The sequence below is a fragment of the Grammomys surdaster genome, unplaced genomic scaffold (genome assembly GCF_004785775.1).
Source record: "Grammomys surdaster isolate TR1022 unplaced genomic scaffold, NIH_TR_1.0 129, whole genome shotgun sequence".
In the NCBI taxonomy this organism is placed as follows: Eukaryota; Metazoa; Chordata; class Mammalia; order Rodentia; family Muridae; genus Grammomys; species Grammomys surdaster.
Window position 1 is genome coordinate 15,321,010 of NW_021604587.1, and position 15,054 is coordinate 15,336,063.

The 15,054-nt window shown below is 41.1% G+C and overlaps 1 protein-coding gene across 1 annotated transcript in view; it reads right to left on the bottom strand.

The window, feature by feature from the left end:
* Mcm8 (minichromosome maintenance 8 homologous recombination repair factor) overlaps positions 1-15,054 on the bottom strand; it is a 28,204-nt gene that overhangs the window by 7,972 nt on the left and 5,178 nt on the right. Inside the window, exons 7-13 of the mRNA XM_028755071.1 lie at positions 13,242-13,440; positions 11,782-11,867; positions 9,951-10,102; positions 9,421-9,616; positions 7,023-7,053; positions 5,963-6,103; positions 2,818-2,959 (exon numbers count right to left, since the gene is read on the bottom strand). Coding sequence (XP_028610904.1) covers positions 2,818-2,959; positions 5,963-6,103; positions 7,023-7,053; positions 9,421-9,616; positions 9,951-10,102; positions 11,782-11,867; positions 13,242-13,440 — 947 coding nt within the window. The remainder of the gene's footprint in view (positions 1-2,817; positions 2,960-5,962; positions 6,104-7,022; positions 7,054-9,420; positions 9,617-9,950; positions 10,103-11,781; positions 11,868-13,241; positions 13,441-15,054) is intronic.

A 15,054-nucleotide genomic window follows, 5' to 3' on the forward strand; every position in this document is an offset into this window, starting at 1 on the left:
GGGGAGGGGAGGGGAGAGGAGGGAAGGGGAGGGGAGAGGGGAGGGGAGGAGAGGAAAAGGAGAGGAGTGGAGGGGAGGAGAGAAAAACGTACAGGATTGTGTGGTAGCTTTCTGAAACAGAACATAGTTAAAACAGGGAAATAAAGGGTTCATGAAAAGGGTGCTCCTTGAGCTGAGTCTTAGGCAGGCTGTGGGCAGCATGATTTGGGTGGAAGAGCATACATAGCTCCAGTCAGAAGACTCAGGCATGGCTCAGTAACAGGAGGTATTGATGGCACAAGCAGGGACAGTTAACACACAGCACCACCGCTGAAGGCTTTTTGTACGGCAGGGAGCTTACTCCTAAAGCACAGCTCCTGGGATCCTCCCCACACCATGTGTGCTTTCTCCCACTTCTTCACACCAGTTAGGGGGTTCTCTGGTTAAACTCACCTGTACTCTACGGCCACGAAATCCTCGACAGCCAAGCGTACAGGAGAAATGCTGCTCGTTAGCTCATCTCCATGTCAAGATCTACACATCTATTTTTTCAGTGCTGGACTTGAACCTAAGGCTCCTTAGAGTCGGGACTTTCTCACGCTACCCTTGAAGTCAATCCCAGTGCTACTTCTAGGTTCCCACTTCATGGAACCAGCTACCCACTGTGTTGTATTCCCTTCGTTACCTCTGCAATTGTGCTCTCGTCTCTGTAGTCACTGGAGTTGCTGTTAGCCTTTCCTCTGTATCTATCCTCTCATTTGGCAGGGTCAGTTTCGTGTACTGATCAACTTTTGTTTGTGTTTTTCAAAACAGAATTTCTCTGTGTAGCCCTGGCTGTCCTGGAACTAGCTCTGAGCAGTCTCGTGCTGGGATTAAAGGCTTACAGCACCACTGCCTGGTGATCATCAATGTATTTTATTTAGTAGCCCTATCTCACTTTATTTCATTAAATTCATGTTCTCATTAAACATTTCACATGGTAATTTTCATTTCTTGCTTGGATTTCAATTTTGCTCAAACAGAAAACTTCTCCTGTGTTTTTTTTTTTAAGTTTTGTTTTTATTTTGTGTGTATTTGTGTTTTACCTGCATGTATATTTATGGACAATGTGTGTGTCTAGTGGGTACTGAGGCCAGAAGACAGTCTCAGACCTCCTGGACCTATAATTAGAGACAGTTTAAGTTGTCACATGGGTGCTGGAAATTGAACCTCAGTCATCTGAAAGACCATCAAGTGTTCTTAACTGCTAAGCCATCTCTCTAGCACCTGACTCATGGTTATAAACCACAAACTTCAAACAATTGTAACAATCCTCAACTCTTTTGCATGTCTGAATACAAATGTTAAGTCACAAAATTTAACACTTAAACTTTTTCTGGTCATTTCATCAGATGCTAAAGGAAAATACTATTTTTTAAATTAATTATTTATTTTACTTTGTATGCATTGGTATTTTGCCTGCATGTATGTCTGGGGGTGTTAGATCTCCTGGAACTGGAGTTGCAGACAGTTGTGGGCTCACATGGATACTGGGAATTGAACCCAGGTCCTTTGGAAGAGCAGCCAGTACTCTGAGCCTTCTCTCCAGCCCCTGAAAATACTATTTTTAAAAGCTTTGTTTTTCCCTCACAGTCTTTGTAAAGATTCTAGCAAGACCCTGTTTGTTTCTAGAACTCACTCTGCTGAACTTTTTCTGTTATACTTGTGAAGTCCCTGTCTACCTGCCTTAACAGTGCTGTTTAGCCTCGTAATGTTTAGTTTATTTAAATATGTGAGTTTATTTAAAATATATGGCACTGACTTAACATTTCACATCTTAAATTCCATTAGCTGTTTGTATAGCTAAACCTCTAACCACCTCCAACTTCTAATGAATACAATCTGACAGTTAAGTATCCTTAGCTGCACTATTGCCTTTTCCTGACATCTGAGCAGACACACTGCTGCTTCTGATGAACACCAGATGAATGTTTGCGTCAGTACATATTTTCTGATTATTATTTATACACCAGTGCTATGTTCTAGACATGCAGAACAGCACCAAAAAAACCAAATTTTTCTTGCCCTTGTGAAGCTTACATTATATGTGGCCCACAAGAGGCAGACTATTGAAAATGTGCTGATACTTGCTATGAAAAGAAAGATAGCCAACTTAAGGAGAACAGACTCTGCCACAGAAGAAAGCTAAAATGAAGTTAAATACAGTGGAACTATTAAAAGTTACAGCTCTAAACTCGTGGGGCAATCCTTCTAGATAGAAAGACAGCATGCAATGTCTTCCTGTTTCAAGGAAACTAGAGCTATTTTGAGCTAAGTCACAGTGATGCTCTCAACGAGCACTTACTGTATACACATCACTAGGCAGTAGGAACAAGAGTCCACAGGAGAGTCCAAACCAACTCCATACGGAACTTACCATAAAATTCCAAACAAATGACCACAAATGTAACAGGGTTATAAAGTTGGAGCTGTAGAAACTATCCATATTTTATCTGATTATTTAATTTTGACATATTTGTTATAAGATTCTGAAAATAACACCAGTTTCAACTGTATAATAGAAATAAAAATGATAGTACTGTATTTTCAATTATTATTTGAAACTCATTGTCAATTCTCTGGTTGGGGCAGCACTGTCAAAATGACTCTCAACCTAAAAGTCAATTCATTGAAATGAAGAGATTGATCCAGAGGTGGTGGCACGTCTCTAATTACAGCTCTTAGGTGGTAGAGGCTGGAGGATGGCTCTTGAGGCAATCTGACCTATACAGCAAGACAACTCTTTGAAGAAGAAAAAGGTGGCAAATCCCAGAGTCGTCAGTCTCTGTGGCCTCTCACCTTGGTCACCAAGCACCAGGGCACCAGCTTCCAAAGCAAAATCTCCAGAGGAACTGTCTTTCGAAAGAGTTACAGTCAGACCAGAGCTGGTGGTGGTATTTCCACAAACATACACACCACGTGGCGCCACGTTGCATGCTGCCTATTTAAAACAAAGGTTTCAAAATCATTCAGAGGCCTGGAAAAGATAGTCTTTGCCACGCAGCATGAGAACCTGAGTTTGGACCCCCAGCTCCCGTGTAAAAGCTGGGCATAGCAGTGTAACATTCCTAAGTTCATAATCCCAGCACTTCAGGAGTGGAAACAGGCCGAACCCAAGCACTTGCTGGCCGGACGGTTCACCTGAAACAAGCTCCGAAGTTAATGAGAGGCCCCCTCTCACAAAATAAGGTGCAGAGTCAGAGGGAGAAACCTGACATCATGACTGCCTCCATAAAGTAACACACACACACACACACACACACACACACACACACACACACACATATACACACACACCAGTAAAAAAGAATCACTGACCATCTGTCAACGGCTCAATCCCTGAACCTACATCTCATTTCCTTTGCTAAGTCCTTTCAGGTTTGGATGTATATTTATGTGTGTGTGTGCGTATGTGTTTGTGTGTGTGTGTGTGTGACAAATGTGCTGATGCCCATAAAAGCCAGAATAGGGCACTGGACCCCCTGGAGCTGGAAATAAAGTGATTCTAAGCCACCTGACATGGGTACTGGGAACCAAACTTGGGTCCTCTAGAACAGACAATGCTCCTAACTGCTGAGCCACTTTCATTCCTCGAGACAGGGTCTCATGTATTTGAGACTGTGGTTCGAAGGATGACCTTGAAGTGCTGGTTTTACAGGGGTATACCACCACAGCAGTGTGCCAGGCAAGCATTCTATCCATGAGCTATAAACTCAGCCCTCTGTTAGTCTGTTTTGAGAATCCTGACAATGCTGATACTGGGGTGGTTTCCTAAGTGAACAAAAGAAAGTAGGAATGTAAATGTTAGGAGATTCTGTTAGTAGTAGTCTATTTCTTTAAAAACCTGGCCTCTAATGTTATAGCTCTTTAAAATTATTTTTGGATTTTGTGTGCAAGTGTGCCTGCATGTGCGCCTGTGCAGTCAATGACTGTCTTCCTCTATCACTCTCCACTTTTGCTGTTGTTGTTATTGGTGGTGTTGGTGTGTGTGTGTGTGTGTATGTGCAGTCAATGACAGTCTTCCTCTGTCACTCTCCACTTTACTGCTTTGAGACAGAGCTGCTCACTGAACCATAAGTTTACCATTGTCAGCCAGGCTGGGATCAGTAAGCTCGCTCTTGAGGTTGACCCAGCAGCGTTGGGGTTACAGGCATGTGCAACCATGCCCAGCTATGTACACGGGTATTGCTCTTATCCACTGAACCATTCCCCAGCCTGACCAAGATTTTTAAAAGTATCATTCTATGTTTAAAATAAAATTAACAATGTCATTTCTTGGTATTAAATTTTTCTCAGGACCAATAAATACATTCTGGAACCATTTACTTACCAAGAGGAACTTCCAAATTTTTAAAAAAAAAGTGCCAAAATAAAATTGCTTTGCACTGTGAATAAAACGTATAGATAAAATTTTAGGCTATACACAGACAATCAGCTACTGTGAAAGTAAGAGCAGGCTTCCACATATATAACACTAATTCAAGAGTTACACACACAATTCCACAAACCACAGAAGAAAGCTTCACCAACTCATAACCCTAGATGCACTTTTCCCTGCAAAATCTGGCTAACCAGTTCCCCTTTAAAAAATACTTATTTATTCAATCTGGCTAACCGATTCCCCTTTAAAATATTTATTTATTCATTTATTTTTATGTCGAATGTTTTGCATGCATGTATTAAGTGCAGCACATGTGTGCCGTGCCACTGGTGGCCAAATCCCACCCCACCCCAACCTCCCACCCCCACCCCCCCACCCCCCACCCCGAAACCAGAAACACAGTTGTGATCTACTATTTGAGTGCAGGGAACCAAATCCAGGTCCTCTACATGAGTACCAAGTCTTCTTAACCAATGAACCGTTTCTTCAGCCTCTGCTTTCACATTTAGTATAAACTTTGTTTCATTTACAACTAGGTAATCCTGCCTCAGATATAGGCTGTTCCAAAGGCTCAGAACAGATTAAAGCAGGCTCTTCTGGACAAAGAGACCCAAACAAGGATGTAATGTTTTAAAGGAATTAAAATGACTGATTTACTATTCAGCCAAGGGGAATAAAGAAGACACATGGGAAGGAAGGACGGTAGGATGCCAATCCAATGGGAAGATCACAGCAATCATGTCTGCACATCAGGACCACCTTGAGGGGACTACATATACACAAGTACTAGCTTCAGGCTACCTATACCATGTTCAAAGTGTTTCAAACATAACTGCAAGACACAACCAGAGTGCTCAACTGCTGGATGAAGATTCATCAGCTGCAGGACTGACTGCAACTCAGCGCCAGGGAGTCCTTGGTAAGGAAGGAAGGGCATCCTTAAGAAGGACACTGCATCAAGCCTACTAGGTACCACTCTGAGAAAGACACAGCTTTCCAACAAACAGCACCTTCTAGGGCCATTATAAACCTAAGAGGAAAACAGTAGCAGCAGACTCTGGCTGGCAGAGAGAGAACCTTCTTTGGTGGTTAAAAGCTGATTGGTCAGAGAAGCTGCTCTGCTTTGGATTCAGAGAACAGTGGAGATGTATACAGATGGATCCCTTACCTTTACCAGAATATTCTGAGGAGTAGTAAGAAGCTTATGTACTTGTTAGAGAGAATGCATGACCCAGCTTTACTTCCTTCACTATCTGGTCATTGATATAGTTACAGCACAATACTAGCATTACCAGGTATAATACTGTTGTTGTCAGGAAAATAGTATTTCATCATAGTTAAGACCTCCATAGACCAAGATGTCTATGTAGTCTGTGTGGCAGGAGGCTAGCTTGAAGAGAAAATAAGGCCAGATACACAGTGTGTATTACTCACACAAATACCAGTACCTCTATACCCCAAGACAAACTAGTTCCTCTACCACCCAAACATGCCATGCTTTGAGAAATGTCACCTGCCAATTATATAAGAAAAACACAAAATACCAAATAACTGATTTTCTACCTGTAGCATCTGACTCTTCCCCAAGCCTGGGTCTCCAACAATCAGGACGTGTGGGTCTCCTCGAATGGGGATCCTGTTTTTGTCATCTGCGTACTTCTGGCTACCTCCAAAGAGCGCTAACATCAGGCCTGCTTTAACAAGCTCGAGTGGAAGGAGAGAACAGAGAAACATAAAGATGACGAGCACAGGGCACTCTTCATGTCTATGGCATGGGGCACTCTTGCACGTCTGTGGCATGAGGCACTCTTGCACATCTCTGGCACAGGGCACTCTTGCACGTCCACAGCACTGGTTTGTCTGGGGATTCTCCCCTTTGCAGTGGTGATGGAGCCCAAGGCTTACTGCCTAATTAGTCAGGTGCTCAGCCCTGAGCTGCACCACTAGCCAGGATACTTTTTAGCATGACTGAATTTTACTGTTTTACAAAGAAGTTGAAAAGCAAAGCTAAGCATGTCTGCAATTCCAGCACTTGAGATACAGACACAGTAAGATTATGGGTTCAAGGCTATCTGGGGCAACAAAGCAAAAGCTCATCTTAAAAAGAAAAAAAAAGAAGCTTGTCTAGAAACAACCTACTATAACACAAATGATTAAAAACAAAGACTGGAAGTATTTAAATCAATGGGATCTTAGCAGTTGGTAAAAACAACTTTGTAAGACAACAATCCACTCCAAAATGAGAAACACCAAACTCCTACTGGTGCTTACTTAGTGTCTAGTCACTCTCAAAGGTGTTGACAGTTTCAGGGATATTATTCACCTTCCATATAAACTTACAGATCAGTTGTTCTCAACCTTCCTAATGCTGTGACCCTTTAATCCAGTTCCTCATGTTGAGGTGACCCCATCAAAAAATGATTTCAGTGTTCAGTACTTCATAACTGTAATTTTGCTAGTGTTATGAATGAAAACTTTCATTTTTTCACAGGATGAAAACTGCTGTTATAGAGAATGATGATTCATATTAAAATATTAATGACTGGTAAGAGAATCTCACTACTTTAAAGTATCAATATTGACAATGATATACTTTTTTAATTAACTGAAGTAATATACTTACTTCATGACCAAAAATGACAGGACAAAGTGAGCTGAAAAACAGAACACAACTTTTAAATTCTAACATAAACTGTATAGGTCCATTAGAAGAAGTACTTTACAATTTGCTTAATCTCCTTTATTTAGTATCAAAGGGGAGGCAAATTTTTATCTCCTCAACCCCATAATTTTTATTCTTATAGTAAATCTTTTAAGTCTTATTTAATCTATAAAGGGAAGAATGCTTTAAAAATCTATGCTCGAAGCAAGTACTTGCAAATCATCTTAAAGTAACTCAATACACAGCTGACCCAACAGACCTAACACTTAAAACACATGATCATGAGGTCTTCTGTGTTCCCAGTTATTTGTTGTATTTGAACAGACATCTTGAGACCTGTATAGTAAAGTCACTGAAAGGAGAACACTAACACATGAGTTCAGCACAAATATTAGTATTCGAAGGTGATATAAAATTTCACTCCTTTTCAGTTCACTTCAGAGGAGTCACATTAAGAATGTGAATATAAAGAAATAAATCTACAAGGGCTGGAGAGATGGCTCAGTCTGTAGAGTACGAGCTGTGAAAGTATATAGATTTCAGATTCTCAGAACCCACGTGAAAAGGTGAACCGTAATCCTAGCTTTGGGAAGATGGAGACAGAAGGATCCCCGGTGCTCACTGCCCAGCCCAGTTAACCTCTACCCTCCATGTTCACTGAGAGACAGGCTCAAAACCTAAGACGCTTACAACAGAAACACAAGGAACATACAGAATGCATGGACACATAAACACAGCTTTTGCATATATATATTTTGTAAGCAAGGGACAAATAAAAATGGATAGGGTAGAAGCCAGGAGTAAACTATGAATCTTCCTTTTTTAATAAATGTAAACAGAAACTGGTGGCCCTTGGAACTCATCTTTACCATGTTCTAGTCTAATGGTCACCCACACTTACCAGTCACCTGAAAGTCTACCACAGACCTTCCCATGGCTACAGAAGCATCCTCAGTAGACACAGGGCAGAACAGAAGTGCTGGGCTAGTCCTCAAATCTAGGTCCCCAGAAGGAGCTAATGGTGACCACCTGCTCATTAGGGCACCACAGCCCCGTGTCCCTTCTCTGTATTACTCCTGCCTTCCTGCTATGTCTAAGCTTTTCTCCCAAAGAAGTGGCATTTAACCAAATCATTGCTTCCAAAGGAGTCTAAACGGACACACCATCGCTTGCCATACATTGGTAATTCTAATACTGTCTTCTCTGTTCTCTCATCTAGTATCAGTCAATGAACGTTTTCTTAAAGGTCCAGGATGTGAATAATTTCAGCCTTGTAGACTGTACAGACTCAGTCTTAAGTATTCAACTTGTAGAGTAAAAGGCAGCTGCTAACAACATGCAAATGAATCAGGTGGGGGTGTTCCACCAAAAATTTTCAAAGAAATAGCCTGCCTCATTTGCTAATTTTCTGATAAATAAAGTGAAGGGCTCTGAAAAACTCTACTTTGGATGATGAAATCACAAACAAGAAGACAGAAGGGAAAAGAGCAAACCATTGACGAGAGTCAAAAGGCTGCTAAGAGGCAACTTCACTTATAACTGGTAAGAAGGATGAGGTGTCTGAGCCTCAACGTGACAACAGACAATTCCTGTATAGCTTACATCTGCTGCCCCGATCACAGCACTAGCTGTCACAGAGTAAGTCGGGATGCCTATTTGGAGGGGAAGTCTTGAGAGTTTAAGGACAAGAACTCAAGTAACTCAAAACTTTCCTCAGTTGGCGAACTGACATACTTCAAGCTGAGAGATAAAGTCTCAATTCTGGAGCTCAAACCCTTGGGAAAAGGGAGCATGACAAGAGCAATTTCTTCACAGACCGAATTCCAAGTCTTCTCTCTTCACTGCTCCTGGGCATGGTAAATTCAGTCTTGTGATTGTCCTCATTGTTCCAGAATGAACCCCAAACTGTCAGGATGCCAAAGCATACTGTATCATGAAAACCTTGTGAGAGACGGTCTTCATTTACACTAGGTACCACTCTTTTCTGAAAAGGCATCAGTATAAATACCCGATGCCAAGTGTATGGTTTTGTTGTTGCTACTCACTGTCACCACAGTGCAAAGGCAGCTAAGAACTCCTATAAGTGACTGAAGGTGGTTCTGTTCCATAAAGCTTTATTCATGGATACCAAATGCCATATAATATATAAATTTCACATAATTTTGTGTTATGAAGTACTCATTATTTTTAAAACCATTCATAAACATAAAAACCATCACAGGTTCTAAAACAAAAGATAGCAAGCTAGATTTGGCTTATGGACCCGTTTGCCAACCATTCTGTCTAGATTTTTTGACTAGCAACAAGGGCAAGCTGCCATGCATATCCCTAACAAAGCTTCAGGTAACTTAATACATACTTGACAATGAGCTTAAACAGGTTCTCTTCAGCCTGGATCTCTTGGATGGCATACAGGTCTTTAAGGGAGAACTCCATCAGTGTTCCATGCTTACAACCATCCTCTGCAGTCTGTGCTTTCTGTCCTTTGCTGTTGCTAACAGAATTTGCTTCAATGTACAAAAGGAACATGCACTTATCATTCTTATTTCGAGAACCTGTAAATTCAAAATATTAAATGTATTGTTTTCATTTTCCATACAACAACTTGACTAGAGTGTTAAAGAAGATTTGTACCTCAGTGACTTTATTTATTCCCTTACTTAAGGTGTTTTAGAGACAAGGCCTCAAGAGTAACCTCAAACTGTGACTACCCTTCTACCTCAGCTTCCTAAGGAGTGGAATTTTAAGCCTGAGCCACCAAACACTCCATCTTACATAAGGAACAAGGAATTTCCTAAATTATTTGAGATGCAGAAGTATCTTATATAAAGAAAAAAGCTAACAACACATCACTGTTGAGAGACAGCTGTTGAGAAAGTTACAACATACCTTCTTCAGTATTTGAGACTTTGACAATTCCAGTAACAGTCACTGTATCTCCTGGGACACAACTATCTACAAGGTCATGAACAAGTTCACATTCTATCGTTCGAGGGATCCGACCAGCTTCTCTCTGTGCATCAGACATCAGCTCCTGGATTCTAAGGCATTCCAAAGTTTTCAGTTAGAGTATATCTTACATACAGTTGTTTTTTCAACTCAGGATCTGTATGATGCTATTCTAGATGAAGACAGGCTGGTTTTTAAGGAGTTCAATGGTATATAAAAAAAAATCACGTTAGCAGTTTCCAATTCAGGATGGCAGAATGAATCTGTGTATTCACTCACCTAGCACCCCTCAAAAACTAACAAACAGGACTCACTCTTTCTGAAAACACCAAATAGGAAAGTAGTGACAGGTAAAGCAAAATGAAGTCCAGAATGCACAAACCAAACTCACAAGTAATTTCCTTAATTACTGAAATGCAAACATATCTTACACAGAGAAAAAAAGCTAACACATCACTGTTGAGAGACAGCCGTTGAGAAAGGGCTTAGAGAAGTGGCAACCCAGGTTTTCCGCAGAGTCCCAAGAGGCTAAGGAAGAGTTGGTGCAGGTTACACATGGCTACAAAATTCCTATCTCAATACAGTAACAACAAAGCTCACATTTCTAGAAATGATAGAACAAAAAGCCACTTTAATTTAGAAAGCGTACAGAAATATAAAAGGGTAAGGCAAACAGAAGGCAATGGGAATCTAGGGGATGCATCTGACAGGAAGTCCAAGGAGAAAACAGTGGACAGTATACAGGACAGCTAAAGACACTCCAGGACAGAAAGTGTCAAGAGCCATGAGGAAAACTGAATATTCCTTCACCACTTCATAACTGCACAAATTATAGGGTGGGGGCAGAAGCATCCAGCACCCTAAAAGGAATGAGTGTCAGAATAGCATCGAACCTCTCACTAAGAGCAGGGAAAATAACACAGACCCGACTCGGGTCTTTTCCTTTTTAAAGGGATGGTTTATGGACATATGACATATAATCAAGAAAACCTAGAAATACTGGATGAAAACAAATGATGAGGCTGGAGAGATGCCTCAATGGTTAAGAGCACTCACTGCTCTACCAGAGAACCCAAGTTCAGTCCCCAGCATTCGAGAACTGCCTGTAACTCCAGCTCTCAGGGTCCTATCCCCTTCCTCTGCCCTTAAATGCCCTCTTCTGGTCTCCATGGCACACACTCATAGAGACACACTACACACATATCAATCTTCTTTAAAAATACAGAAATAGCCGGGCAGTGGTGGTGCACGCCTTTAATCCCAGCACTTGGGAGGCAGAGGCAGGCGGATTTCTGAGTTCGTGAGTTCTCAGGCTAGCCTGGTCTGCAGAGTGAGTTCCAGGACAGCCAGGGCTACTCAGAGAAACCCTGTCTCGAAAAACCAAATAAATAAATAAATAAATAAATAAATAAATACAGAAATGCCTGACTTTTAAAGCAAAAAAAGCAAAACAAGCCAATAATAAATGGTATAACATGCTCAACAAAACACGAGAGTATGACATCAAATAGCCCACTTCTAAGTGATCCTTTATCTAAATTATCCCAGTCCATCATGGAATGAGCAATGAACAACATCATTTAGACAGGAAATGAACCACTTCTCAGCAGCAATGGAGGTAATCGCTGCATCCTCTCTAGAATACAGTAACCAATCAATTTCAAAGAGGCAATTATCATTTTAAAGCACAGACTCATCAGTAATCGCTGCCATCATACATTTACTCAGCAGAATGAGAGCTTCTCTTTTATGTAACGGTCTGAGTGCTTACTTGATCAACTGCCAGTCCATCGTAACTGTGAGAGGAGAGCTGCGCAAGGGAGCAAACGACCTCCCTCGACAGGCAGGCACGGGACACTGCAACACAAGCCACTTACAGTCAGCTTCGGGCAAGCCATGAGCACATGTCACAAAAACTCAAGTTATAACATCACCCACTTCTTGCTATGATCTTCTGCTGTCATTCTTGGTTCTTTTCTAGCTGACCCTCCTCATCCTCTGTACTTCCCTTGCGACGTACAAGTAGCCAAAGCTCCCCACTTACCATGTACCCATCATGTACTTATCGCTTCCTCTGTCCCAGGCAGTCTCCCAGTTCCTGGCTCCTTGACTGTACCACCTCCTCAGGCCATATGCTTTGACCCAACCCTCAACTTTTGAAAAGCCTTTCACTAAGGATCTTCACTAACGCTCAGCTCTCCTCTAGCCCCCTGTGGTGGTATGAATAGGAATAGCCCCCACAGATTCTTGTGTCTGAATGCTTGGCACAGGGAGTGGCACTATTAGGTACAGCCTTGTTGGAGGAAGTGTGTCAATGTGGAGGCGGGCTTTGAGGTCTCCTGTGCTCAAGCTATGCCCAGTGTGGCTCCAGTCTCCTTCTGCTGCCTGCAGATCAAGATGTAGAACTCTCAGCAGCTTCTCTAGCACCGTGTCTGCCTGCATGCCACCATACTTCCCACCGTGGTAACGGACTAAACCTCTGAAACTGTATGCTAGTAACTAAATGAAACTAAATGTTTTCATTTATAAGAGTTGCCATGGTTGTGGTGTCTCTTCACAGCAATAAACCTTAACCCCCTTGCATTGTTCATGTGGGTCAGTCACGTGACAAGTACTTCTCATTGTATAAGCAAGTTGTGTTCAAGTTTTCCATGCCACTTTGTGTGCGTGTGTGTGTGTGTGTGTGTGTGTGTGAGAGAGAGAGAGAGAGAGAGAGAGAGAGAGAGAGAGAGAGAGAGTGTTTGAAGCTCAAGATGCATTTATAAGCTTAAGGCATTATATCATATATGCAACAGTATAACTTCCTATCAGGAGCAGGAGTCACCCAGGCAGTCTGTGACTCACTCTAATCAACCATGATAGAAATGGAATTGCATCTCTTTCTTCAGCAGCTGTCTGTAGCCATGAGTAGACTATAAGCTCTGAACTGCCATGTGTGTGAAAAACCAAAACCAACCCATAAGAAAGGTGTGATACCTCGGTCTACCAGATCCATTTTATAATGGCAACTCCACAGAGACACAGAGGAAGAATTACTCAGGTGAGGGTTCTTCCAGCCTTCTAAACAGGGAATCATGAAATACAATGAAGTCTTGTGGTTTTGAGCTCTATGTGTATGGCCATTTGCTCTGCAATAGCTCTGTTCAAAAGCATTGGTAAATTTTTCTGTAAACTTATGTGCCTTCTCAGTAAAAAAGACAAAAAGATTCAGTCAATTAAAGAACATATCACCTTTGTAGGAAGATTGTATTTTCCATCTGGAAGAGGAAGACTCTGAATCTCTCCACATGCAGCACACTGAAAAGCCATTTTGGTGCAAAGAGGCTTTATGTTGCTGACTCGAACCACAGTCCCTCTTATAGAGATGTATTTTCCATAGCAAGTTGCTCGTATGTTCTTGAGGTGTGTTAAGGGCTCATAGTTGTACACTCTAAAAACAAAACAAGAATATGTCTCTCTATAAACTTACAATGTACAAAGAGTTATATTTTCACAAGTTCCTTTTAGGCTCAGCCACAGAATCCATCCCTCTGTATACCAGAAACCTCACAAGTTAAATTTCATTAAAAATGAAAAACACTAAATCCCATATATTGCTGTCTAGGGGAAAAGTGGGAGAACTTCCTCTGTAAAGAAAAGGAAGCATGGTGGTACTTGCCCTTGATCCCAGCACCTAGAGTAAGAGGCAGGCAGTTCTCTGAGGCTAAGGCCAGCTTGGTCTACAAAGTAAGTGCCAGGACAGTTGAGACCACACAGAAAAGATCGGTCTCAAAAGCCAAAATTAAAGAAAATATTCCAAAAGGGAAATGCTATGGGTTTCTAATTTTTGAACTCAGAAATCCACAAGTCTGTGCTTCTTGGGTGCTGGGACTAATGGTGTGCACTGTTATATAATATCTTCTATAAATTTTGGAAGAGAAAAATGAAACTCTGAAGTTTAAAGTATTTAAAAAACTGAATATATTACAAAGATAAACTGGAGAATATTTATTCTCTTGTATCAATGTAAATCTAAGAAATTAACAAAGTACACTCCACAAATTATTACATCTATACAGTAGTCTTCACAAATTCAAAACCAATCTTCACCAAAGTTTTCAGGCTGGGAAATCAGCTGAGTAGAAAAATGTTAATTGTATGATGCCTTTGAATAATCCCCATCAGACTGATTTGATTATGGTATCACATTAGCAAAAAATATTGGTTTCGTTGTTTATATAAACTGACATTCTCAATCTGGCTTTTGTTGTTGTTGTTGTTTTTGGCCTTTACTGTTCTGTGTGTGCACCATGGCATGCATGTGGTGGTCAGAGGACAACATGGGGGAGTCAGCTCTCTTCCACTATACGGGTTCTGGAGACTGAGTCAGGTCATCAGGCTCAATGGCAGCACCTCTCAGCCACGGATCTATCTCAGTAACCCAAGGTTCCTGTTCTTAAACGCTTTCCACTACTCTAAGTAATTTGAGCAAAAAATAATACACTGAATATAGTTCACAAGGGAAGAAATACAAATGACCAACAGATACATGGAAAGATTTTACTGTCATTAGACATCAGGGAAAAGCAAATTAAAAGTGCTTTGAGATTTCATCTCAATCAGAATGACTATGTGTCAGGATTCCTTATACATTACTGATGGGAATGTGAACTGGTAATCAATACGGAGATCCCAATTATCAAATGACTCAGCTATAGCACTACTGAGTATACCTGAAGGATTCTGAGCAAGCACACCAGGAACTTGTACACTTCTATTTATTGTGTACTACTCACAACAGGCAAGATAAGGAACTAGCCTAGATGTCTGTAACGAGTAAGGTATCTAATGGAATTTTATTAAACTGTAAACAAGAATAAAATTATGACACTCACGTGAAAGTGGATAGAATTGGAAAACATTTCGTTAAGCAAAATATGTAAGCCAGAAATACACACACTGCATGCTTGCTCACGTATATGAAGTCTAGACTTAGAGAAATACACACACTGCATGCTTGCTCACATATATGAAGTCTAGACTTACAGAAATACACACACTGCAT